The sequence below is a fragment of the Catharus ustulatus genome, chromosome 4 (genome assembly GCF_009819885.2).
Source record: "Catharus ustulatus isolate bCatUst1 chromosome 4, bCatUst1.pri.v2, whole genome shotgun sequence".
Classification (NCBI taxonomy): Eukaryota; Metazoa; Chordata; class Aves; order Passeriformes; family Turdidae; genus Catharus; species Catharus ustulatus.
Genome location: NC_046224.1, coordinates 22232957 through 22260170, shown reverse-complemented (window position 1 = coordinate 22260170; position 27214 = coordinate 22232957). Strand labels below are relative to the sequence as shown.

At 40.8% G+C, this 27214-nt stretch overlaps 2 protein-coding genes across 2 annotated transcripts in view; both read right to left on the bottom strand.

Moving 5' to 3' along the window:
- UBN2 (ubinuclein 2) overlaps positions 1–13138 on the bottom strand; it is a 54621-nt gene extending 41483 nt beyond the window's left edge. Inside the window, exons 1-3 of the mRNA XM_033057367.2 lie at positions 12714–13138; positions 8494–8586; positions 2785–2886 (exon numbers count right to left, since the gene is read on the bottom strand). Coding sequence (XP_032913258.1) covers positions 2785–2886; positions 8494–8586; positions 12714–13130 — 612 coding nt within the window. The 5' untranslated portion in view covers positions 13131–13138. The remainder of the gene's footprint in view (positions 1–2784; positions 2887–8493; positions 8587–12713) is intronic.
- A 3008-nt stretch (positions 13139–16146) lies between these two features.
- The window catches only part of TTC26 (tetratricopeptide repeat domain 26), a 57388-nt gene continuing 46320 nt past the window's right edge, over positions 16147–27214 (bottom strand). Inside the window, exon 19 of the mRNA XM_033057265.1 lies at positions 16147–18827. The gene's annotated coding sequence lies outside the window, so the exon portion shown is untranslated. The remainder of the gene's footprint in view (positions 18828–27214) is intronic.

Below are 27214 nucleotides of genomic sequence, written 5' to 3'. Positions count from 1 at the left end.
TTACATTGTGAGGAAGGTATTCAACCAACCAAATAATCAGAGGTCATCACAAGAGCAAGTAATCAGCCTCATCTGGTTGGATATACATGTGTGTGCAGGAAAAATAGAGTGGGAGAAAAATTATACAGGCATTCCACTCCACAGAGAATGTAGTAGTTCTGGGCAGCTTGCATTACAGCAAAACCTATTTTCAACATCAAAGCAGTGGAAACACTGAGGAGGGGCAGCTTTCTTTGAAGGTTGTGGACATTTTGTATAGGTCCATTAAGATAAGCAAAGATTAGGACTTGCCATCAGGCTAACCCCTATAGAACAGTTAGAAACAATAGTAAGCTGGTTTTGAGTTACTTTTTTTAACTGGAATTATCACAATTTACTGACTACAGTTAAAATGTTCAACTCAAGAAGAAGAGCGGCTCACATAGATTTCCTGCTTCCCTGCAAATGCATTTACCTCAAAATCTGTTTTTAAAAGGAAAGTACCTCTAAAGCTAGTGAATAAATCTGTTTCAGTGCCAAAGAGCTCAGTATTCCTTTCACAATTGTGACAAGAAAAAGGACTAAAACTCTGAGGAAGTTTTCAATTTTTTTTTTTTTCCTGGGATAGGGACAAGCCAATCCTGGAGCAATTGAAGAGGCACTCCTATTCACTTTTCAAGTGTTTGTTCCCAGGATATTATAGTTTATGTGTAAGAAAGTGTGTCTTCTAAGAAGTAAGTCCAGGGTCTGGTTCTGACACATCTCAGGGTACACAGCAATTTCATGGCTAGCCACACTGAAGATGAGCAAGCCAGACATGTAGATTTTCTTTCTGAACACTTCTCTTGCATCCAAGACAGAATGACGGAATAAAAGGTTTTGTTGAACTTCAATTCCTACATTGAAAGACCCTTAAGCTCTGCAACAGCAACATGGACTGCAGCTAGCACACTATATTTTCTTTTCTATATAAAAATGGGGATAAAAGCAAAACAAAGATGGCTTCTCACTAGTCTGTATTTGTAACACGGACAAGAGGCATAGTGATTTGTTGAGGAGAGCAATCTTTAGAGAATACACTATTTCTCCCCAATAGCTTCAACAGCTAGCACATGATGCAGCCATATGGTCCTCTAACAACTGCCTTTTGTACATTTTGCATGGACTCTGGCAAGAGACATAAGTAAATGCTCCTGCAAATCTACTGAATCTGTGCTGGAAGGAGGCACAGTATGCTAAGTATTTATACACCAGACTCATAATTTGACAGAAACCTGTGCTGTGAGTACTGCCAGTGTTCCAAATCTCCTATCAGGTCTGTGACAGGTCACAGTAAACCCCAGGAAAACTAGAACTTGGGTTAGGTATCATAAAACTTTAAAAGCAATGATGAACTTAAGCAACAGTGAGAAACTAGATAAACCTATAGGCTCAAGTGGTTTCTCAGCAGAAATGAAGCACATCTATTCCTATTAACAGATCAGCGAGACCAGAATCTGACCTTTGGAAAAGACATGTGAAGGCTTAGACCTAAATATTGTTCCAGCAGTACAACCAGAAGTTGTGGGATAATGATAGAACAGTTTAATATCAGCAGGCTCAAGGTCTAGACAAAAAAAAATTACTAACTAATCTAAGTTACAATAAGCACCTTACAACAAACTCTCTCTTCACACAACTTCAGACCTACTTTAAAAACAACCAATGCACACAGATAACCTCAGCCTGTTATGCACTGTGATTAACTGTTCAACTTCTGCTGAAAAAGGTATCAGCTCTGCAGACACTTTCTGTGCACCTCACACAGGTCCTAAGATCACTCATCGCAACATCTACATGCTAGAAACTTCACAGCTCAGGTTTACAGTTCTTTACTGAAAAGTTTTAGAATTTAAATGAAGGTTTGACATAAGGTATGCTAAGAAATTCACTTATGTGCTTTTTTTACTCTTTTCTCACAACTTCTTTTCATAATCTTTCCTCTCCCACTCACAACTGTAGCCTCCTCCTCCCCACAGCAGATCACTGCTGCTTTGTCCAGTGTCACTCAGCACTGGAGGAAACTGAAGGCTGGCAAGTGACAGCTCTTATTTTTGTTTGTTTTTTTTTAACTTGATAAACTGTACACTTCTTACTGCCATTTAATAAGGAAGAATTATAGGAGGTTTCTGAGTTTTTAGATCATCCAGTTCTTTCCAAGCTTTTTTATCATTTTCATAATTTCATATATCTAAGATATCTTCAAATGTCCTCTTAGAAACCTTTTAATATCCCTGATACTGCCTGCACCAAACGAACACCTTTTTCTTTTACCTCAAGATGTGTTTTCATTTCTGAAAAAATATTCAAAGTCCTGGTATTTAACCTGTTTTGTCTTAATTTTTTCAGACATATTCAATGTTTAGAATAACCATCCTATTTTTACTGGTTTTCAAGAAGAGAATAGCTTCCTGATGCAGGAAATCTAATGCCAGTAACCTACTAATAACCCAGAGAGCTATCTCAAGAAAATAAACAGAGTCAGTGTCATTTCAGTCAACAGTAAATGAAGTGCACAAATAAAAATATTTTCATTTCTAAAGCTGGAAAATTATTTGATCTAGGAACAGCTTTCTTAATTCTTTACTGCATAACATCTTGAATAAGACTACAAATACAGTAATTCATTGGTCTGCCAAAGTATATACCCTTTGCATTCACACCAGTTACAGACAGGTAGAAAGTACTTTCCCTTACCTTTCTTCTGTGTTGAAAAGATAAAGCACTGTCTCATGATTTCTTGTGGCCATGCTGAGGTTTACTTACCGCTTCAGAATTATCAATGAAAGGGTCTGTCTCGTCATAGCCATAGCCGATATCAATTAGATCCTGCAGGCGATCTTTCCGATGTTTGTGGGGTTTTCCACCCTGAAGACAAAGCAAGTGTTACATCATTTAGGAAACATGGAAGCAATGTACTAAAGCCTACAAAGCACAAGGCTTTGGAGGAATAGTCATTCAAGGAATTAGTGGTTTTGCTTCCTTGAAGATAGTCTAGATAACTAATAAAAACTTCCCCACACAGATGCATTCTAGCAAACATGCCTCACCAGAATCATCCCTGAAAGGCAGTCACTAGCTACCTTTTTCTGCAAGACCAAGATCTTCCTCACATTTTTTATTTAGAGATGTTTCCCCATCTTATGTTTTTAAAGTTTAAGTGACAGAACTGCTAATGACAGAAAGGTTGGGATAATTTAGAAAGCGTTGAGTTTTTCAGTATGTTACAGAGTCATTACAAGGGAAAATAATGATAGCCTAGAGTTCATTGAAGTGTTTGCCTACACAAGATGGATTAATTCTCTATGGCACATAAAAAGTTGAGTTTTAAAATATAAAATGTTACTTGAGTATTAAAGGCAGAAGCTGCATCACAAACTATGGATGGGCTCACTTACCTTCAGGAGACAGTAAAATAACTTTAAACTGCAAGTATTCTTTCTGTGTAGAAATTTCATTGTTAAGTCAAATAAAGACTCACAGCAGCTCAAATATTCAAGAAATCTAAACTTAAAGTTACACTAAAAGCATCTTAGGATCTAAGGCCTTGTTTCCTAGTTCATATATATTGTCAAAATCATCAATAAAATTTTTTAAATTCTCAAAAAAGCACTGCCCTCATTAAAGTGGTAACTTCCACGAATTCAAGACTTGCTCCTGAAACTTCTCTGCCTGCACCCTACAGCTCTGAGCATTCTTAAAGCATGTCAGTCTTTCTAGCTGTGACATCCAAATATCACAGTCCACTTGTTACTATGAGAATGCAGAAGGTTTCACCCTTGCTCTTTTATGAGACCTTTAAGCATCTCAACACCTCAATTTTAACAACATTTTGAGAACATGCAAGTTTGTAACAAAGTAAAGCATGTGCTCTTGCAAGCAAACAGGAATCTCTCGCATATACTTAAATAAACAAATGTAGTAAGACCTAGGAGAGAAACCTCAAAAGTGAGTTCTGCTTTTAATTCACATTTCCAAGCTAAGTATTCCTATTAGTCCTATTATCATCTACAATCACTCATCTGGAAGACTGCACATTTCCAAAATAGGCAGTACTTTTTTTAAAAAAAATAAAAGTTTGCTTGAGAAGGATGAGAGAAGAAAAAGTTAGAAAAAGGCAGCACTTAAGAATTCTGATTAAACTCTAGTGCAAAAGCTTATATAATTCATGATTCTGACTTAGGTGCCAGCAGGCTAAGAACACTTCATAAACCATACTTCACCTGTACTGATCTCACTAATGCAAAATCTCTGTACTACATATCTTGCTAGTAACCATCAACATGCTTCTTTGTGAGCCTAAAATCTTATGATTTCAGTATAATACAAGGGAAATAATTTTTTTTTAATTCCCAATACATTCTGACTGCCTGATAGTCAAAAAAAACAGGTATGGAACAAAGGTAGTAAGAAAAAAAAAAACAACTTGTAATAGCTGAATGAACAAATGCAGTCTTAAAATAGTATCTGTATTCAGACATACAAAAATATATGAACTGCTGTGTGTATAATTAAGAGATTTTCCTTCAAGCCTGGCTCTAACCAGTTATGTTTAAGGAACTGTGTTGAGACTTCATATGATCAAGATGTTAAGGATGCACAACTGCAGCAGAAGGATGAAGGGATATCTATGTCAGTGTCCACCATGCACTTCAGGGAAGTTTTATCACTGCAGCATTCCTCTAACCTTTTTGTCCCAGAACATAAATAGTCACAATACTAGATCAAATCAAGGTGTCTAGCTCCTGAAGCTGCAAATACCACTCATGCAAGTATTCAAAAAAGCCAAAGATGACTTTAAGACACTGCCATGTAACCTTGCATTTAAACATGCTTTGTCCAACAGGACTAGGAGTCAGGTGGGAAATATAATGTCAATACCTGAAGGATCTTGAAGAGTAGCATCCATAAATCTGTAAACTTGGTCTTTATGGTGAATAAGTTAATAAAAGCTGTAAACAGCAGAACCAGTAGGCACAAGAATATACAGAGCAGGAAGAAATGTTGGTAGAATAGAGTATTTCAAATGCTTTAAAAATGGTACAAAAATCTTTAAAGAAACTGTGATGGGATAAGGAACACCCACTTAAATTGATGTCTGATCTACAGCCAGGAAAGAAAAGGTAAGAATAGGTATCTTAGGCAAAGAGTGATCAGCAAAATTATTATGGAATATGCATCTATTACTTTTAGAAGCAACAGAGAAGGTAAAGAGTTGGGGAAGGACAGGGGTCTAAGATGACAATTTACTGAGGAACGTAAAGGAAAAAGAAAACAACTGAAGAATCACTGAAAGACCTTACAGTTGCTCTGAATTTAGTATGATAAATAGGCAATTGAATTCAGCATCAATAAAGCAAGGTAATCCACGCAAAGTAAGTAAAACCTAAGCAAAAAAAAAAACCATACAGCATGCTCCAAATTTATTATGCTGCTCAGGAACCACTGGAGTTGTTACACACAGTTCAGACTTTTGCCTAATCAAGAATGGTAAAAAAAAGTGAAAAGAGTGAGGACTCGTTAAAAAAAAAAACAAAAACAAACAAACAGAGAACCAAACCAGAAGTCATCACTGTAACACTGACAAATCAGGGCATCATACCATTAATATCCTTTCATTTAAAAAAAATTAGAACAAAAGAGAACAGTAAGCCAACAAGGATGTTTAAAGGTAAAAAAACACCACTTCCACACAATAACAAAGTTAAGACACTACAGCTGGAGAACAAAAGAGCTGGATTTAGATAACATCAAAATCACATGCAATGTTCAGAAGAACGGGAAGTATTTCTCTTTCTTACAATACAGAAACTATGGAGCACTACATGAACTCATCAGGTTTAAACAGTTTTTCAGTGTTTAAAACACATATCAGTGTTTTCATATGACAGTCATCTCAATACTCCAGTGCTGTGAAACACAGAAATTCAGTAATGATCTGGTAGATTTCTGGCTATAAAAACAAAGTTATAAAAAGATTAAACACGTAACCCTTGGCTTTGATAGAAATTAAGACACAACACAAACTGCCAGACAAGCACAGGGAAGTAATACCAGTGAACACTTGCTCTATTAGGCTCTCAAGTATGAGATTCCACTAGTGTCAGAGACTATGCTACCATCCATTAGATGGACCTTCATTTTGATCCAAGAGAAATTCTTACATATGTACAATATTGTCCAAGGTTCAGTATCACGTATTCACAACAGTGTTTGATTTTATCTAGAGAATAAAAGCAATCAAAACAACGAAAATGGGAACCTTTCAGAGCAGATTTTTATGCTGATGCTTAGTATGTGCCATAATTACAGAAGAGTTCTGAATAATCAAGTAAACAAATGATGCGTTATGCATTGTTTTACAAAAATGCACTTATTCATAGGCTTTTCTTAGTATCTGCAAAATATATCAGAGTGTACTGATTACATTATGAATACAGGAATTTATCTGAAAATAAGTAAAAAGTCTTCAAGGCAGACTGCTCTTCACGCATCAAATTTTCCAGAAGTACTGCCACATGTTATGATTAAAAACAATGTTTGACTCCATTTTAAACAGGTATTTTAGCTAACTAATACCTAATTAAAGGAGGATATAGTACTTCCTGTAAACCTGAAATAAAACCCCTTCATTTTTTTCCTCATACAACCACTGATTACATTTACATTAAAGCACTGTTAAGGAGTAACTCCAGCTAAGAAGAGTAGCCTTCAGCTGGTCACTCACTTGAAGAGAATGGGTATCTACTACATGGGATCCCTACTCCAACTGAAGTTATGCAGTGAATGTCTCACTACAAGAGGTAGAAGATGGCTGGATGCTGTCAGAACATGAGCAATTGTACTGGGTCAGTGTGAAGATGCAATTCCTCTGAGCATGGATGGCAAGTAGAGACTGATGGTTCTCATATCGGAAGAGAAAGGACAGGGAGTTTCTAACATAATCCCTCACCACCCTGCAGGCTTAGTGGCTCCAACCTAGTAAGTGATTATTTATATAGAAGACATGCCCTTTCATGGGGTTGGAAAGGACAAAAGGAAAGTCAGAATGAAAGGGAAGGAATCAGAAATGCAAGTAGTAATGAAGATGCAAGTGCACCACAAATTTGAACTGTTGAAAATTGTTATTTTTTGTTACCTACTGCTTGCTAATGGTTAAAAGCATCTATTTGCCCCTTTCTGTGACTAGTGAACATTGAACTCTGGTTTTCTTAAGTCTAATAAGATGTTTTGTCCATAAATGTACATGTTCAGCTTTGATGGATGCATAAACATACATGCAAAATTAGATTGCTTCCACTACCACTCCCTCCTACATATATTGCTTTACATACTTACATTGGCTTTCATCAACTGTAGTTAAGCAACTTGTTTCAGACATTATAAAATCCTTAACTTTAATAGTGGAAATGAGTTTTCTAAAAAAATACAACTGAAACATTTTTCTCTCCCATTCAAAAAATTATTTATCATTCAAATTTTAAGCAAACAACATTTTGGAACAGCCTGCACAATTCATATGGGATTCTCTCAATCTCTCCAAAAGATGAGAATTATTCTTTTTAGCTTAAGAGTTGATTTCGTTATGTATCACAGGTAACATGCCTTGAAACAGTAATTACTTCTACAGAATGTAATAGACTGGGTATTTAGAAAAATCCGCCTTTGCAGAAAAAAAATCCAAATAAGCCTGACAAAAAAGATTTTAATATGTATATTAATAGCAAAAGATACAAATGACTGCTCTTGTTTCCCTTCTTTATTATTGAGGTGTTCTATTAGTAATCCAGAATATCAACATGCCTCAGCATGATGCTGAGCTCTGATTGCCAGCTCAGACTTAATCACCTAACCCTACCCAAATGAATTCTTAAAGACCTGTTTGGGTGTGGTTTTTGTCAACATTTTCTGATTTCTACCTTCATTTACTAGTGAAAGGCTCTTTAGCTAGTGTTGTTCAAGTCACTCACACTACCTTTTCAGGAGCTGGTAGAGTATCTTTAGGCAGCTGGCAGCCGTAAGACATTCATCGACCAATTACTTACTATTTAACAAATAAGTTCCTATGGAAACATTCAAAACTAGTCACAAATTCACCAAGATTCAACAGTATTTAGCCCAAAGAGAAGAACTGTTCAATAGTGCACAACAATTACATAAAAATTCTTTCCTCCAGCACAGTGTAGAGCATAAATATCAACCTGCACCTATTACCAAGTTGTATTTATACAGAAGCTTTTCCAAGAATAGCTTCACAAGCTATAACATCTACAGATAAATCTATTTAGCAGACTTGTCTGATAAGCTTGTGGCAGCTTCAAGGTACTTAAATGAAATACAGTGAGACAGTCAACGCTGAAATGTGTAGAAGTCACTTGACAATACTTAAGCAACCTTAGTCAGGAAAAAACCCCACAACATTATCTGTTATCACTATTAAATATTTGTATTTTTTAACCAAGTGCAGTAACTCACGTATTTTGCCTCAAACTTCTTGGCAAGCATTTCTACTTCATGTCGCTCACGTTGTTCATCATTAAATGGATCCTCTAAATGAACCGATTTCTTCTGAAAAATGCAAAAGTTACACATTCATTTCATAAGAAACACAGTGCATCTCAAAATCTATTAAATGTAAAAAAAAATACTCTAAGTAGCCAAAATTTAATCTCTAAAAATTATTTTGATCATTGAATTATAAACCACCTACTTTTCTTCTGATAAGAACAAAACCAGAAGCATTAAGAAATACTCAGATTTGTATTTTCCCAAGCATTCCACTGAACCTCAAGCATTCCACTGAACCTCAACTAAAAGTGTAAGCATAAGAGAATTATGGCCATTTGAGGTTAAAAAGAATTCTCTAATCACAACTCCTTTTCACCTCTGCTTCCACTGGTCCCTCTAGCAGGTGTTATGATCCTTCTAGACACAACAGACAAGATGTATGTGGTGTGCTATCCAAGAGGGAAGCAGCCAGAAGACAAAAAAGCTCAGTAAATTATAACCATCATTAATGTCAGTCTTTTATCTAAACAAAAAATTACAGTGCAAGACTTAATTTCAGTAATCATAACTGTTAGCCACAAGAGATTTAATACTCCAGCTATACAAATAAGGAGGGAGTACCCCCTTACTTTTTTGGTGTTTTTCAGAAGAGAGGTTTTCACTGAGACAAAGTCAATGAACAGGGTATAGATAGTGTTTTTGTTTTTTAAAAAAAATGATGGCAGAAAAACAGAGTTGCCCTTCTTCAAATTGGAGTTCACATAAATACAGTAATTATTGGAAGGGGGAAGGTACCAGGATGTTAAAATATGGTGGAATGAAATTCCATTTTGCAGAATTTTATGGATGGCAACCACTTTTACTGCATATGGACTACTCACCAATGAATAAATGAAGATTTATGAAGAACAAAAAACCACTAAGTTCAGATCCTTCCTCCATAGTACAAAAAGCCAGTATATTGACTAAATGGTGACCAAACCAGCTCATTAGCATCAACACCACTGTAATGGGGAAGGTAAGCTAAGCAAAACTGCAGCCACCACATAATTATATTTTCCAGACTGAATATTTAGAGAAAAAAATAATAGAGGCTATAGTTATTCCTGAAACATAAATTAAAGCCATGCACTTATTTCCTGCAGGCATAATTAAATACAAAATACTGCCCAATTAATGAAACACCATTTTCTCTACTTTTAGTTGGGAAAAGCTATCCCTCATCTTCTGCTAGCATATGTGGCTTTTTTCTAACTGTGAAATGACACAACGTTGAGCCTCAAGTAAAACTTAGCACTTAAGTGTTAACTTGCTTCTCTCCATCAAACACTCAAAGCTGACTATCAATTTGATTAGTTAAGCACCACTGAAAACTCAAACTCAAGCAATTCTTAATTTTGACTGTTTCTAAGTGATGGATGGCTCTCAAACTAAGACATAACTACTTCAGCACCTTTAGAGCCTGTTTGACAGAAGCCAGCTTGAGCTTCTGGCTCATCCACTTCAACTTTGGTTTTATATACCAAGCCTCAGTTACCCCAAAACAAATGGGAGTGCACTTTCACTTCTGGCAGCATTTAAGAGGCAAATAAACCCTACAACCACACAAACTTATTACTCACATTTAAAACTTTACATAATTCCTCCCAAAAGATGAACTCTACAAACAACCCTATCAAAGGATGTTCTCTTTATCAAGACAAAAAAGAACAAGAACAGCACAAGTTTTTAAAATAAACATTTCCACTAGCTTCTGATTCAGCATAACAACCTAAATTTGGAATAATAAAAAAAAAAAAAAGAAGTTGTACTGCCAGATCAGTTCTGGGGTTCTCTACCACTTCATTACTACATAACTTATTTATTATAAGTTATAATATATATATAAAATAATATAATTATTATCATGGCCTATTAAAGCCATATTGAAAGTTATGCCTGTGCACCAGTCCTTGCCTTCCTTTGGAGAACTTTTCTTGGTTGCTACAGTTCCAAGAATACTATAAGACAGAAAGACAAGCTCCTGACTTTGTAATGTTTAATTTTAATGGGAAATATTATAAAAAGTTGAGCAACTTCTTATGAGGGAGGAGCCAACAACAGCTTCCATAAAACCAAATCAATTTTCATCCTACAAAAAATTTGCATAGTAAAAATAAAGTATCTGAACTGCTAATTTTAAATTGAAACTTTACTAAACCAACAAATTTTTAAATCTAAAACTCCACTTAAAACCACAACATTAACTGCCAATTAGTTACTACCTACTGGGAAAAAGCAAATCTCAAGATTTTAAGTCTTCCCTAATATTAGAGTAGCTTTTCTAGGTTCTACCATATAACAGGCAAGAAATTAAACTGACAGGTCAAGCATACAACAGGTTTTAAACAGGAGTAAAAGTCCAGAATCACTTTAAAAAGATCCTAATTTATGACACTTTTACACAGTAAATCAGGTGATTGCTCCACAACCCAGTAACAGAAGGGCCATTATGATCCATTCATTTTAATTTGGACTCTACAGAGCTGAAAAACACACAGGTTTCTTATAAAGCATTACGATCACTGTCCCTGCCTTAAAAGCAGTTTCTGATCCCAGTTGTACCAAAATCCCCTAAATCAATGCTCTCCCACCCCCAGAAGACACGGAATTTGCATCAGAACTACATCAGAAAGATCCATTTTTCCTTAAATATGTGATTAAGATACTGGTAACCTTCAGAATAAAGGTAGTTATGAAAGTGGGAACTGCCAAAGGGAAAAGTCAGCCTTTAAGTACTGAACCACTTCTAAACACTAACACAATTTTCACCTTCACAGAGCTGCTCAGAAAGATTGCACTTCAGAGAGCAGCATGATTATGCTACACTAATTCTGAGGAGTCATAACTGGCACTGTTTGCCCACAACAGCTGTAGGACAGGATGAACAGAAGGAACCTTTTAACTTGCATGACAAGATCTGAGGGATTAAAATCAGTCACTGATTTTTCTGTCTTCCACATTTGAACACAATCCAGTGCGTATATCCCTCCTACAGCAGAAAAAGTGAGCAGCCTGCTAAGTATAGTTACAGCACTGTCATCGCCTAGAAACACTTTGGTTCATAAGAAAAGCTTCAACCCTATTCAAGTTTGTGCTGGAATGTAAAAATCCCATGGCAGTATCAGTACTGGTATTTGATACTTGCTTTTATCACCAGATCTACCACAACCTTCACAGTAGTAGTTACTTACTTGCCCTCCGTCTTTTCCAGTAAGAAACATGCTTGCTCTAAAACTGCGTACTGGATTAAAGAGCAGCCACAACTATTTAAATCAAGTACAAATTCACTCATACCCTTAACTAAGAATGAGCAGTTCAAGTGTAACCAGCTTAAGGATATGCGTCTTTCTTTCCTACCTGGAACAGTGGGCCCTGTTGATTGGCTAATGCTGCTTGCTTCCTAAAGTTGTCTGCAGGAGCTTTGTTCTTAAGAAACAAAGTAGTTCAAGTATCAAACACTTTCTGCTTGGGAGGAACAAGCAAAGGAAGAACACTTCGGGTTTTTTTCTTAAGTTCTCAACATGTACAGGTATGGTTACCGGTTCAACATTAACTCTCATTTACCCCTGTCCCCTCCAAGACTACAAAAACTCCTCTCCAAGTCTGCTAATGATCACTTCACTGCTTCTCGAGGCTTATAGCAGAGACAGGCTTTCTTTATTTATATGCACACAGCCTAGGGACAACCTGGAATACAGACTGGCGTGGTCAGAGTTTCGTCCAGCTGCCGGTAAAGAGCTCCGAGGAAGGGAGGATGCAACACCTCTCCGGGCAGGGAAGGGGAGCGGCAGGGAGGTGAGCCGGGGTAAGCGGGACACAAGACAGTGGCGCTCCTCCGCCTCAGCCCGCAGCAAAGGCCAGGAGCCCTGAGCCACCTCAGGGACAAGTGGGAAGCTTCCCCTTCCCCCCAGGGGCACAGGCGCAGCCTCAGCACCAGGAGGAGCCCGCAGCCACGGAGAGGCTGCCGGACTTCCCTGCAGTACACCGCCCCTCCCGACGTACCGGGACCACCCCCGAGCAGCAACGGGTAGCCGATAACACTTATCGGCAAGGCCGGGGCCGCCGGCAGCCGAGAGGAGGAGGAAGCCCGGCGGGGCCCATGCCGGCGGGAGGGGAGGGAAGAAGGGGAGGGGAAGGTCCCGTACCCGCGAGTCCCCGCACAGCAGCAGCTCCGGGTAGCTGAACTCCACGCAGCCCTCCTCGGTGGGGTCCTTCAGCACCACCTCCAGGCGGACCGTCTGGCGGAGCGGGAGCGCCTCCCGCGGCGGCTCCTGACGCCCGCTCTGGCGCGGCGGTGGCGGCAGCGGCGGCGGCTCGGGCCGGGGGGGCTCCCGCTGCGGCGGCTGCTCGGGCCGGCCAGGGTCGCGGGGCGGCTCCGGGCGGGCAGCGCTGTCGCTGGGCGGCTCGTGCGGCGGCGGCGGCTCCGTCGGTGGCGGCTCACGGCCCGCCGGAGGTGGCTCCGGGTCGCGGCCCGCCGGCTCTCGCTCCAGCGCCGGGCTCTCGCCCTCGCGGCGCCGCACGGGTGACAGGCTAATGAACGGCACCCGGCGCGGCTCCGCCATCCTCCTCCGCCGCCGCCCCCCCCCGCCCGCCGTCCGCCGGCCCCCGCCTCACACGTTCGGTGACACCGCTCTCCGCGCTCCCTCCCACCGGCCCCGGCTCCTCCCTCTCCCTCCTCCCCGCTCCGCCGCCCGGTCGGAGCTACCCCTACGTTCTCCTCGCCGCCCCCGCCATCTTGGCGCCCCCCCACATAAATAGAGCAGCCCCGCAGCCCGCGCAGGCGCAGCCGGGCGCGCGTCGCCGCTGTTATTGCTCAGCTTCCCCCGGACGTCAGCGCGGCCGCCGCCGCCTACACGCCGCGGGCGCCGGGCCCGCCCCCGGTTGCCGGGGCGATGCGCACGCCGGGCCCGCCGCCGCCGCCTGTAGCCGCGGGCCTGCGCAGCGCTCGTCCTCTCGGGACAGCGGGGACCGCGGGCCTGCTGAGGGGAAGGTCCGTTGAGGTGCCTAGAAGTCGGCGGCTGCGGGTCAGGCCCCAGAGAAAAAGGCACCCGTGCGGGGAGAGCGGCGGTTCCAGCCTGAACGGCGCGGACGCGCCGTGTCTCGGTAGCATCAGCCCACACTGAGGGAGACAGCAGAGGACATCGGGGTTTGACAAAATCGTGCCGTATGGCGGGGTTGATCGCAGCTTGTTCCTATAGAAGAGCAGCCGCTGCCCAGGGTGTCGGCCTGCCTTCGGCGGCAGGAAGCTTGTTCAGCGGCCATGCCTGCTCTATAGGGCACTCGCTCTGTCTGCAGGGAGCAGTTCTGGATTGTTGGGAAAGGGCTGCTCGAGAGAGAGAGAGGGGACAACGCAAGGAAGGCAGGATTTGAGCAGCAGCGAGACTTCCCTCATGAGCAGGAGCTGCCTGCAAATACTGCAAGTGTTTCAGTCTGTCACCACCTACTTTGACAGACTGATGGCTGGTATTTCCAGATGGAGGTATGCCACCAAGGCGATGTGAAGTTTCAGGAAGCTTATGAACATCATGAGCACTGCATGCTCTAGCTTCAGTGGAGCAGAGAAAAAGACATTACCGTTTATGGGGCACTTTTTAGTCTCAGAAATACTAGATAGGAATGGGTCTATTCTCTTTTTAAAAAAATGTACTCATGCAAAGCAAGCAATTTACATCTATTATTTTACATAATGATAACAGACTATTCTGTGCATCACATTATTCCACTTTTCAAACGACATCCATCACTGTCCTTGATGATTTCCTGTCATTTCATATGAAGTCTTTTGACTTGACTGTTTCATTTCAGCTAGATTCCAGAGAAGAACCATGTTACTGAAAATTAGAACATCACTAACAGGGAATGAAGGGCATTCCAGAATACTGCTTGCAGCAGCAAGTCACTGGAATGACTAACCCGATCTGAGAAATGTAAACTTTCCTTTTGAAGCTTGAAACTTTGTTGAGCTTTATAGTCTAAGGGACTTGTTTTATCTTAAAGTCTTGCATGTTGTGGTGCAACTAGCAAGCTTAGTAGAGGTGGATGTATTCCTCAAGGTATGTTTCGACTTTCAGCATCAGAGTAACATGATTTGGTACTTGCACTTGTTCTATGTTGAGAATTTCATACAGCTTTTAGCTGATGCACAAAACAGGAAATGTACTTCTGGATTCAAACTGAGTGAGCATCCCTAAGCCCCAGACCTGTGGACCCTGCCAGGAAGACTCTCATTCTCATCAAAGTTTCTGTGTTATCTATTCCATTAAATTCTGTGATGGTAAAAAGGGGCCTTTCCTCAGAAAAACAGCTGTTTATTGCACATCAAACAGAAATCTTATGTGACAGTCACAAGCTCTTCTGCAGCTCTGCTGAACCTTGTTTTCAATTGCTAGATAGGAGACTAGACCTTGAAATAAATACAAGAAGAATACAACAGGTAGTTTGTTGACAGATAATACTTTGATATATCCATGGAAAATGATGAAGATAGACTCTGTATTTTCAGTATCTAATGTAAAATTCCTTTCTGTGTTTCAGTCTCCTAACTAAGATATAGGGGACTACTATTCTTCAGTAATCGATGTAGGGCACGTACTCCACAAGAAAATTAGTTTTATGAGTATCTGAATTAAGTGCTTTATATTCTTGTAGTGCAGATACATATCATATCTTGGTCAGATTTTTGACATGCTTTTTAAGCAGGGAGAAAAATAAGCGGGAAAAGAACAATCATCATCCAATCCATGGTAGGGTTACTGAGAAAACCAGAAGTAGTTCTTGGAAATAGTTTCAGGTGGCCATTTGTTCTGAGATTGCAGACCTTGATATTAGAAGCAGCCTTTCATATCTAAGGTTACTATGAAGGGTATGCCCCCTCTTCCTTTCTCCTAGGAGTTTAACTAGACCAATAAACCCTAACCTCTAAGCATCTTGGCGTGCACATCATATTTTTATACAGCTTAATGTTTATGAAACTAGACAACTAGTTAAGTAGTTCTGGATCTCTGCATTTAAAGTGAAGTCACCAAAGACAGTTTTCTCTGGATTGGAGTATCTGAACTAAATTATAAAGAAACCTGGCAGCAGATCCAAGCATAGCAGTTACTGGGAAATGTTGATATTACATTTGGTCTAAGATACTAGAACCATTTGGAAAAGAAAACAAGCAAATTCACTAGATCATAAGCTCTCAAGGAATTTGGTTTTGAATACGCCAGAAGAGTTCCAGGCTTGTGCCATTTCAAATACTGCAGTGGGAGTTAAGATTTGTAATTTATCCATACTTCGTATTCTGTTTTACTACCTACTTTTTCCTTTGTCATTAAGCTCAATCTCAGTATTGTCTGTACACAGTATAAGGTGCCGCCCTTCTCAGTGCAACACAAAATTTAAAAAGTATAATTTTTAAAAAGTAATTAGAGATGTTCTGCCAGTTACTTTGCTTTCTCTCAGGATATGGCCATGTTAAAATAGTCCTACATCAAATACAGATTCCTTCCCCTTGTATGTTATCTGAAGGACACAGAGAGGCACATTAAGAGTTTAAAAAAATTTAACTGCACAAAGAGAGTAATTTTGAGGTGATATTGAAACTGCTTTTTATTTCACTGGTGAAAGCCAGTATGAGTAGATCAGACAAAGTGGATGCTTGGAACTACAGACATTAAGCCACATCAGTGAGTGTCAGTTTGTTGACCTGCCTTAGTTTCAAATACAGAAAACAACAGAGAGAGACCAGCAAACTGCAGAGGCCTCTTCTTTGGTGCAGGTGGGATCCTCCTGCTCTGCTTTGGACTGGCTTCTCTGTCTGTAGCACTCTCATGCTTTTGGGCTGTTTGTGTTGGTTATGGTAGAGTCAGAGCTGTACCCTGTTTCATTACAGACCAGTGGTCACTGCTTCCCTGGAAAGCACTGTGTGGCTTCCTCTGAGCTGGACACCTCACAGCCGCAAGCCCAGGGTCCCACCAGGAAGCAGAGCTGTCCTTATCATCAGATATAACTGTCTGCAGGGAGTTTGTTTTCAGCTTCAAAGGCTATTACTTTACTTCCATGAGCTATGAGCCTCTTGTCCTTGGATGGGAATGCAGGAGAAAACATGTCCTGCTTGTATAATAATATTACATAATAAGCTTAGGTGGCATGGAATGGCAGTTTCCTTAAGGTTAGAACTGGGATCTACATTAGAGGTAGCAGCTCTAGTGGCAGCCAGCTCATACCAGTGGCAGTCACATCTCCACTGCTGAAGTCTCCAAGATGCTTCTATCAGGTTTAGGCTTGGTTGGGTTTTATTTTGTTGTGGGTTTTGTGAGTGGGGGTTTTGGTTTGGGTTTTTTTGTGAGAATATCCTCATTTACCATCAGCTGCTTCCTCACTATATCCTTGGTTTCTTATGGTCCAACCATGCATCTTGTTGATCCTTGTGGTCCTTTCACTGAATCTGCTGCCATAGCAGCTGCAGCTTCCATTTCTGTGTCAGGAGATGATATAGCTGCAGGTAGGTTGGTGTTTATGTAACTTTTACTAGACCTGCTGCTGCATCACAAGAATCCACTGCACCAACAACATGGCAAGCATTGCTGGTTTTCTGTTTAATAAGGCTTTCTGAATCTCAGTGTGGTTTTTTTAACTTCTCTTTCCTCTTACAGCTTTACTAAGTTTCTCCCTGCCAGATCCAGAATCAAGAAATAAACCTCACACTTTCTTTCTAAAATGAAACACCAGTGTCTTTCATACAATTTAGAAAACTGATTTATCTGCAGGATCCCTCCCCCTCATATTTTTACTACTGTTGTGCTTTTAAGTAAAAATACTGTTTCCTGAAGAATGTATCTAGCTTTCTTTCCTCAGGCACATGTATTTAAGAGCTGTTATCAGCAGATCTGCCACAAACTTAAGAAATCTGAAGTACACTTTTCAGTGAAGTAAGCTGTTTGGAAGGACTCTAGACAGGTACAGAAATGACAGATTCACTGTAGGAATGCTGTATGCATTAGCTTCAGGTAATTAGGATCTCCTTTGACAGGGCAGTAATAGTCACTTGTCACAATTTCAGGGCTGAGGAACTGTGATATTGAACTTTATCCCATACGTTTTTATTTGCTCCCTGTGAATTGCTCAAGCGTCTCTCACTGGAGAATTTGAGCCCAAGACACAATGAACTCCTCTCCAGAGCTTTAAGAAATGCTTTGAACAAATCTGATCAAAAAGTGCAAAGTTTCAATGGAAATAGGAAGTTTTAAAAACGGCAAAAATTTTTATGCAAAAAGTAGTTACTGCTCCTGTAACTGGAAGCACCTTTTACCTGTAGAAGTGGATTTAGGTGCATATTTTGCTCAGTTGCTGAGATGAGAAGTGGTCTTCCAACACCATGTTCTGTGCCAGAACAACATAAATGGCATGACTCTGTATCTCAGAGGTAGCTCATGAAAACAAGCTTGGCTTTTATCTCACGTAAGCCAAAAATCAGGGCAAGTGCTCATGTGAAAGAAGTAAAGGGATTTACAGGAAGGGATGTGTCATGGTAGTGTGAGCTCTTCAACCAAATGTGGGGGTGTTGGGATATCTATCATCCATGCTGTTCAGAAGAATATTCTCAATGAGAAATTTAATGACACAAGTTCTGAAAGACTGGTGATTTTTATGGCCTCCAGAACATTGTAACATTCTTTAGGATAATACAAAGGATAAGACTGTTGACTTAGAGGAACCTCAGAGAAAATTCAAAGCCTCAAGAGCTCCATTTAGATGGAGTTGCAAGTTAGGAAGAAAAAGCAGAGAGAGAGAAAGGAAAGAATTGCATCCTTGCCAAGGAAGAGCAAGCTGCTTGGAGAAGCTGCTGTGGGAACATCTTTTGAGCCTGGAGAGAAGATGAAATACTAAGACATTAAATATCAATTCTTAAGTAGGTGCACTTACCGAGCAGAACAGGGATCATTTGTTCCTTTGGATAATAGTAGCAAAATCAATTGTAACTAACAACACTTTTCTAGTTACATCTTATTTTTTACTTAGTAATTGTTTCTGCTTCTAGTTTCCAGATTTCTTGCTGGAGCAAGCATGCAACTTTTGTCTTTAAGCTTTCCTAGTGTGAAGGGTTGAGTTTGACAAATAAGCTGTAAAATTCTACAGTAGAAATGATTCCAGGTGGTGTCTGGACTCTGTCTTAAATGACATTAATTTGGGGATGTTAGCCCCTGAGATGTGTTCTCTGCCAAGGAGGGAATCCTAGAAAATTCGTCTTTGCAGGTTTACTCTTTACTTTTCTAAGGAAGAAAAAACAGAGGGGAAAAAATTAGTTATCCTTCTAAGTGATCACAAGAAAATTAAAGCCACTGAATTACCAACATAACAAGCAATAGGACAAGATAAAGTTGATCTCAAATTGCGTCAAAGGGGGTTTCAATTGGATATTAGGAAAAATTTCTTCATCAAAAGGGTTGTCAAGCAATATAACAGGCCACCCAGGGAAGTGGTTGACTTATACTCCCTGGAGGTACTTAAGGGGTTTGTAGATGTGGCATTTAGGGACACAGTTAGTGGTAGCTAGGGTACTGCAGAGTAAACTGTTGGATTCAATGAACTTAAAGTTGTCTTTTTCAACCTGAACGATTCAATTGTTCTTTAAAATAACCTTTTAGTTGAAATCCCGGATTTTTTTAAATTAATTTTTTTTAGATAGAAAGAATAGCAAGAAAATTGCATCTGAAATAAACACAGAAGGGATTTTGTAGAGGAGTACCGAGTAATATGCATGGGTGCACACACACACATACACACACATTTTTTTTCTTAAAACTACAAGTATATAGAAAGGCAGCAGATTTCAATGAACTGGCAAAGAAACTTAAACTGAGGAGCATCTGCCTATTACGTGTTGACTGTGTTGCTTAAACCGTATCTAAGCAGAGTTTAAAACTGAAGAGGAGCTGTCTTTGAAAAAAACAGACTTCCTTAATGGTAGCTCTTTTATGATTCACACCTGCTAATTTGAAAGTGTAAAAACACGTAAATCTTTACAGAGATTGAGAGGGATTATGTGCTCTGGGGAGTTGTCCCTCATTTTCTTCCTCATTTGCACAATTTCTTTACACATACTTGTGGCATGGGATGCTTATCTCGATGAAAAGCCTGTTCCATCAGGCCAGTACCTCTGGAGGCTGCCAAAGATTACCAGGCTGTCTGAAACTTTAGAGTCAGGTTGTTGTCTTATCTCTGTGTTGTTGTCTGCCGGTTTTATTCTCCCAATGGTAATGAAAGCCACACAAGAATATGAGTCATGATTTCCTATAGCTCTGCCACCCACCTGTAACAGGAGTAAGAAGGACTAGCCAGGTCGGGAGTTCTCAGTTTGAACTGAATTTCTACACCAAAAGCAGTAGTAATGCTGTTTAATGAGGTAAAAGGGTGTGGAAGTATTTCTCAGAAGTACAAAAGGTAATGTGCCACAGATCTGCCTTCACTCAGGTTTTCTCTTGTGGGTGCTGACCTAGTACAAGACAAACACTCCCGGTGTCCTTGAGAGCAGACTCAGGCAGACTGCTGGCTGGAGGAACCTTGGTCACTTGCCACAGTGATATTTTCTGGTTTTTAGTGAAATATAAATATTGTGATAATTACAAGAAACTTATTTTTATTAAATACTGTAATATATTTAAAACTATTATAGTTACTGTTCAGGCAACACCTGTCAAACAACGTTCATCCTCCCAAAAAGGAGAATTTAATGTAATACATATGTGTAAATGGCAAAGCAATCTTCTAAAAGTTATTCAGACATAGAACATAATATTTGCTATGACCTTGAAGAAATGTTATTCTCTTTTGTTCCTCCTTTCACTGTCAGACTTTACCAAAACTCCAATTTCCTAACCAAGTTTTTTAAGGCCTCTCAGCACTTTGGAAACTGCTTTTACTGATGTAAATTCCACACCTAGATAAGTGCACATTATCACAGACAGCTGAGAGTGATTGCATAAACAAATTACCACATTTTTAACATTCATACAAGCTTATGATCAGAATAGTCAGAAGCATATTTTGCATGTGCAGTTCAGCATTTTCATACTTCCATGATTTTATTTCCAAGCCAAATTGCCTTCAAAAAAGCAAAGCACATATTTATCACCGAGAATTAACTACATACTGAACTTGCAGATTCAACACAAAGCTGATTTTGATTTTATGCCACAGCACAAAATTATTATGAATTAATGCCACAGCATTAAAAATAGCATCTGAAAAATTACATATGAAAAATGATTTTTCATACATGAATAATTTAAATAGACAAATGAAATTCTTTAAAACTATTTTCTTTCCACCTCAAGTTGGATTTTGAGAAGACATGAAATGTGAAGTTTTTTGAGCATATTAAAACAAGTGTAGAATAGCAGCAATAGAAGCAACAATTTAAAGAAGAGTGGACGTACCTGAAATGCTTGTGAAAACAAGCTACATTTTCTGTATAACTGTTCTATTTCAAAAGTAATTTTTCTGACCTTAAAAGAATTACCCCTGACATTGGTAAGTAATAGTACAATCTACTCTTAACTGAACACTTCCCCACTGTTTTAAGAGACTGATTATTCTTAGGGTCACGTTGATTTCTAGTCTTCCACAGGACTTAGCATTTTACAAATCTGAAAATACCTTGCCTCGAATGCCTGTGAAGTGGGAGTGAGGCAAGTCATGCTCAGAGGTGGTGAAAGGGGAGGAAGGGAGAAGTACAAACCAGCAGTACTTTAGCAGTAGTCCACTAGTCCGGCAAGGCCCATCACATTAACGGGGAGACGGGAAGGGAAAACAGTAGGGAATGAGAATGTGCAGAACGAAAAGTGGACACAGGATAAAACCTGCTTGAGAATAACTAGCTAAATGAGTCAGGAGTCTTGTAAAGCTTGCCTCAGAAATTACTTTGTTTTGACTGGAAAATAGCTCTTTTGCCTTTAAATGGTGGGGGAAAACACCACAATTTTACATGGACAGCTTCTCAGTATGTTCAGTAATGACTAAGTTCAGCACATGTGGCATCATGAATAAGTCAGACAAAAGTAAGACTGAACTGGTAGAATGAAAACACTAGGATAATCATCAATATGGGAATGTACCAGGCTTGGTTTATCAGGTTCTATCATTTAATTTTTGTAACATTTTCTTAGAGACAGCTTTCACACACAGATTCATGAGACACAATGACATGTGATATGAGTTAATTCACCAGCTTGCAAAATAGATACTGAGTTTTGTCACATAATGGCTCCCCATATAATGGCCTCACCCATTAATGTAAGGCAAGAAAAAGACTACAAGCAGCTTTAGAGTAGACATGCATAATGATCCCATCATGCTTAAGAAGGAAAACATTATCTAAGAAAATTGTAGCTGTTACAATAAGCAATACAGCCGTTGGAATCAGAGCATGGTTCTTTTCTACATGATGTAAACAAGGTCAACATTATTACACATGTTCTTAGAATGCTACCTTTTATAATTCTGCGCTGTTGCATGTGTTTTTTCACAGAATTGACCACATGGAAATTGCTCACAGTGATCAAGATGGAGTCTAAGTCTCATCTGTCATCTCCAGTTCAGGACCAGCTTAAAGTGTGGTTTAAGAACTGCAAAAAACTCAACGCAATTCCTAGGTTCATGGAAGAGCATACATAGTATCCCACTTTTTAGTTTGATTCAGCTGTATCTCAGAATCACTACAAACTATGAGACAGCATATTTCCTGTTCAAATAACTGGAGACCCACAGTCTTGAAGATCTATTGTAAAAACATATTAAAGACCATTATTTATTTATTTACTGCATTATTTTAAATTCTTCTGTAGAATTACTAAGAATAATACAACGTGGAGCAACTAAGACAATTCAAGCATGTAAGCATGAATTGAAACAGAAGTTCTCTTTTTATTTGAAGAACACACTGTGTCTTCTCAAAAGTCACAGCTCTCTATAATTATAGACATTACTTTTATTTTTAAATCTATAAATAGGTGCTAGTGTAACTCATCAATTAAGCGGGACCTGTAAGGAATTCAGGAGCTGTCCCTTGCCCCGAAATGTGAAATGCCTGCTTTTGTTCCAAATGAAAGCTTAAGCTCTACAAAGTCAAAGGTAACCTTCTAGTGTGTGGCTAAATGTGATTGCAGGCCAAAAAAAGAGTTGTTTCAAATTATGCAAAAGGACTTGAGCAACTGGACTATCAGTCTGGGATGCTGAAAGGCTCATCTAATAAAGAATGAATGGGAAGTATCTCCTATCACATGGATCTTTTACAAGTTTAGCTGAATATAAGAACACTGCAGTTCCTACAAGTGCAACGCATACATTTCTGATGTATCATATACGTAATTTTAAAGAACATCATAATTCCATATCTGTAAGGTACATGTTAAATAAGTTGAGACTGACACATGATGAAAAGCAGCCATCAGACAGCAATAACAATGTCTTGAGGATCCTGGAAGTATGGAGGATCCAACAGACCCCTTGATGACCCAGATGTAGCTGTAAAACTGCTAATAAATAACTACAGAGAAACAAACTCACAATTAATGGGGATAAGTAGTCATGCAGAGTGATTTGCATAAGCTGGAAAACGAAGCCAACCTGAACAAAATGTATTCTTGAAGAACAAAAAGTAGGTTGTCTCTTCCAAAAGATAGATTGTATTCTGGAAAATACCAGTTCTGGAAAAATCCTAGATATGTCCCAGCCAAGAACCAGTTTAATGTAAGGTTCCCCCATGACAATATGGCAAAAAGGGTGAATGCAGTCTTTGAGTACCCATGCAGAACAGCAAGCAGCACTATGGAGAAGCATATTCCAATGTTACATATAGAGATAAATTATGCCCACTGCTAAACAGCCATGCTTTCAAAAAAAATCTCTTGACCAATCCGTTGCCATTATTCCAGCCTGCAAAACATCTTTACAGGGGAAGCTGTCTTTCATACAAATAAGAATTGACTTGCTGCACTTTGAACATACCTAAAAATAATAAAAAAAAACAACTCCAAAGAAAACCACCAATAAACCAAACCAAACCAAAGAATGCCAGGCTTTAATGGCCAACAGCAATGATGAACATTGTTTAGAGCTGAGTACTAGAAAACAAGGCTAAACAAGTGGAATTTAGAATTTAAGTACAATTTCTAAAAAAGCAAATATGATTTAGCCATTTGAATAATTTTCAAAATAAAACTATGGATTTTTCATTATCCATCTTCAAATTAACAATCCTAAGTTTTTCTGTCACATATTTTTTGGTAGGTTGAGTTACTTACTGGATTCAGCACTGGTGAGATCTACCATCTTTCACTACGTAGTGTCAGGCCAGCTTATCTAGCAGCTGATTAATGACTTGATTTTAAGGTTACTGGTAACACTAATGCAATTGTCTACTTATTCAATGACCGTGTAATAGATTGAAAGGGAAGAGGGCAATTTGGAAATGAAACTTCAAAAAGAGTGAGTGGAAGTTACTTATGGACATAACATAGAGGAAAAACGATTAAACAGTAAACCAGTGGGCAAAGTCTAGATATTTTCTTCAATGTATGTATAGTGAAACTACAGGTAGCAACAGCCATTTAGGTACAGTAATTTCACGAATACAAGCCGCACCAATTTGACCAAAAGTTTGGTGGAAACCTGGAAGTGCGGCTAATATTCGAGGGCGGCTAATACATGAACAATATTCTAAAAGCTGCCAATACGGAAGTGAGAGCCCGCGGCAGCCCCAAGCCAAGCTGGAGCCCGGCCGGCCCCGGCTGAGGTGGGAAAGCCTGGCAGAGGCGGGGCCAGCAGTGTGGGGGGCGGGCGGCAGAGCCTGAGCCAGCAGGGCGGGGCAGGGGGGGCGGCAGAGCCCGGGCCAGCAGGGCGGGGGAGCCCGGGAGAACTGGGGCTAGCAGTGCAGGGGAGCATGGCAGAAGCAGGAAGGCCGGCGGGTGGGGCTGCCTGGCAGCGGGGGAAGCCCAGCAGAATCGGGGCCAGCAGCGTGGGGGAGCCCGGCGGTGCGGGGGCCTGCAGTGCCGGCCAGGGCGAGCAGACGCGGCGGCGGTGCAGACGGGAGGGGGCGGCCAGCGAGCCTGGCGGCGGCGGCAGCCCTGCCGGCCGGGCGAGCGAACGCGGCGCGGGGCGAGCGAACGCGGCGCGGGGCGAGCGAATGTGGTGCGGGGCGAGTAAACGCAGCAGCGGGGCGGTGCTGACGGGAGAGGGGGGCCAGCGAGCCCGGTGGCAGCCCTCCGGCCGGGCGAGTAAACGCAGCAGCGGGGCGGCCGGCGTGCCTGCCAGCGGCGGCGGCGGCTGGCCCGCCGGCAGGGCGAGTAAACGCAGCAGCGGGGTGGTGCTGACGGGAGAGGGGGGCCAGCGAGCCCGGCGGCGGCGGCAGCCCTCCGGCCAGGCGAGTAAACGCAGCAGCGGGGCGGCCAGCGTGCCTGCCAGCGGCGGCGGCGGCTGGCCTGCCGGCAGGGCGAGTAAACACAGCAGCGGGGCGGCCGGCGTGCCTGCCAGCAGTGGTGGCGGCTGGCCCGCTGGCAGGGCGAGTAAACACAGCAGCGGGGCGGCCGGCGTGCCTGCCAGCAGTGGTGGCGGCTGGCCCGCTGGCAGGGCGAGTAGACACAGCAGCGGGGCGGCCGGCGTGCCTGCCAGCAGTGGTGGCGGCTGGCCCGCTGGCAGGGCGAGTAAACGCAGCAGCGGGGCGGTGCTGACGGGAGAGGGGGGGCCAGCGAGCCCAGCGGCGGCTGCAGCACCACCCGGCCGGCCCCGTCGGCAACCATGAGCGGGCCGAGCCTTCCTGGCCCCGCCCCGAGCCAGTAAACCCCGCTATGCCGCGATCCTGTTACTAATTGGCCAATTTGTGAAAGCTGCGCACGGATTCTCGCTACGAACGAAAGTGCGGCTAATATTCGGGGTGTGGCTTATCTATTGACAAAGACAGCAACATTGTTGAGGCACCGGAAGTGCGGCTTATACTCCGTGCGGCTTGTATTCGTGAAACTACTGTAATTGTTTACTTTGTGTCTGACTACCTAATAGCCAAGTTCCCCATTCACACTCAGACAGTTTTCTTATGAAGATCAATGAGCCAGCTTTCAGCTGAGGGAACCACAGAAACTTAAATGCCTGCTACAGTCCTGAGCTGTAATGTGACATGACTTCTTTCACAGTGAACTTGCTGCCTCCAGTTAAATTCACTTAGATGTTACTGTCAAAGCTATTGTTCAGGTATTAACAAGTTTAATTCAAGGTTGACCTTTTTATCCATCTGGAATGGTCAGCACCCAACTAAAAGCAATTACATGCTCTTTGGGATTTGGCTTTCTCTACTAGTCATTATTAATGCTATGATTGCTAGCACAGTACCTTCTGTGCATTCTCTGTAGCTTATTTTTCCAGAATCAGATGCTTATTCAGAGTATAGGAAATAACTCTAATTTCCATATTCTTCCATGAAATTACAATGATGCAGCAATTTCTTTCTGCCTTAGTCTTCCTTTCATTACATTATCTGAAATGCCACTGTTTCAATTTTATATTCACTTACTCCTGACCCAATAAATTTACCCATTTCCCTGACTCTGCACATGCATTCTTCACTGCCTGCTACTGAATAGGTCACTTTTCTAGTTTTCCTCCACATCTACCTTCACTCCTAGCCATCCTATTTAGAATACCTTGACTACTTAAATTTCCACAGTTTAGGGAAATATGGAAATGGGCAGGGATAAAATTTTATCTATTCTTTACTAGTTTTCACATCTGTATCAGCTAAAGCAACTTCTCATCTCTGTTCTTTGAATATGACCTCAGATTAAACAATGGAACACACATTCTAGATGTATTTCTAAGGTAAAATAAACACTAGTTTTCCAGTACTTTTCTTGTTCTGCATTTTAATAGTTCCTACATATCTGTGAACACCTGATTTCATCACTTCTCAAAATTTCATCATCAGGGCAAAGCTCTGCAGTCCCCTGTTATATCTTAAATGATAAAAGCTTTATTATCAGTTAATAAAATGCACTGTGCTAAACCACATGTTATTTAGCCTATCAAATATGACAATATGACTACAGTAAATAAAGGTGAGGTTTAAAGAAAAACTTCTTCCCTGGTCACAGACAAGAGAATTTAAAATTGGTCCCCAAGCCCTTATGCTGTAAAGCCATCACATTTATTTCAGAAGATTCAACCAACATGTAAAATGGTCTGTAATGGATTTGGACGCTCTTCAGCTCTCCTGCAGGTTGAGTTTCAATAAAGGGAGTAATTAGATGCATTTAACATCTGCTACAACGTCACCAACATAGTTTTTTGAAGCTTTTTTTGAAGATTCATAATTGCATTCTGAGTCTCTTTCCAAGTTAATTAAAATGATATGGAAAAGAAAACTGCTGTTCAAGAGTAAAGTGTTTTGTAACTGCTTTCAGTGAAAATACTGCTCCTTTCACACCTCTTTTGAAAGAGTGTAACATTGCCCCTGCTGAAAGGCCTATGTGATGCTAGTGTGATCGATCAGTTTCTAGATTTAAGTACAAGTAACCACAACTATCAGAGTACTTCTAGACACCTAAACAATGATACCCACATTTTTTTGCTTAAAGCAGTAAAACCAGACACATTGTATGGCAGAAAGGTG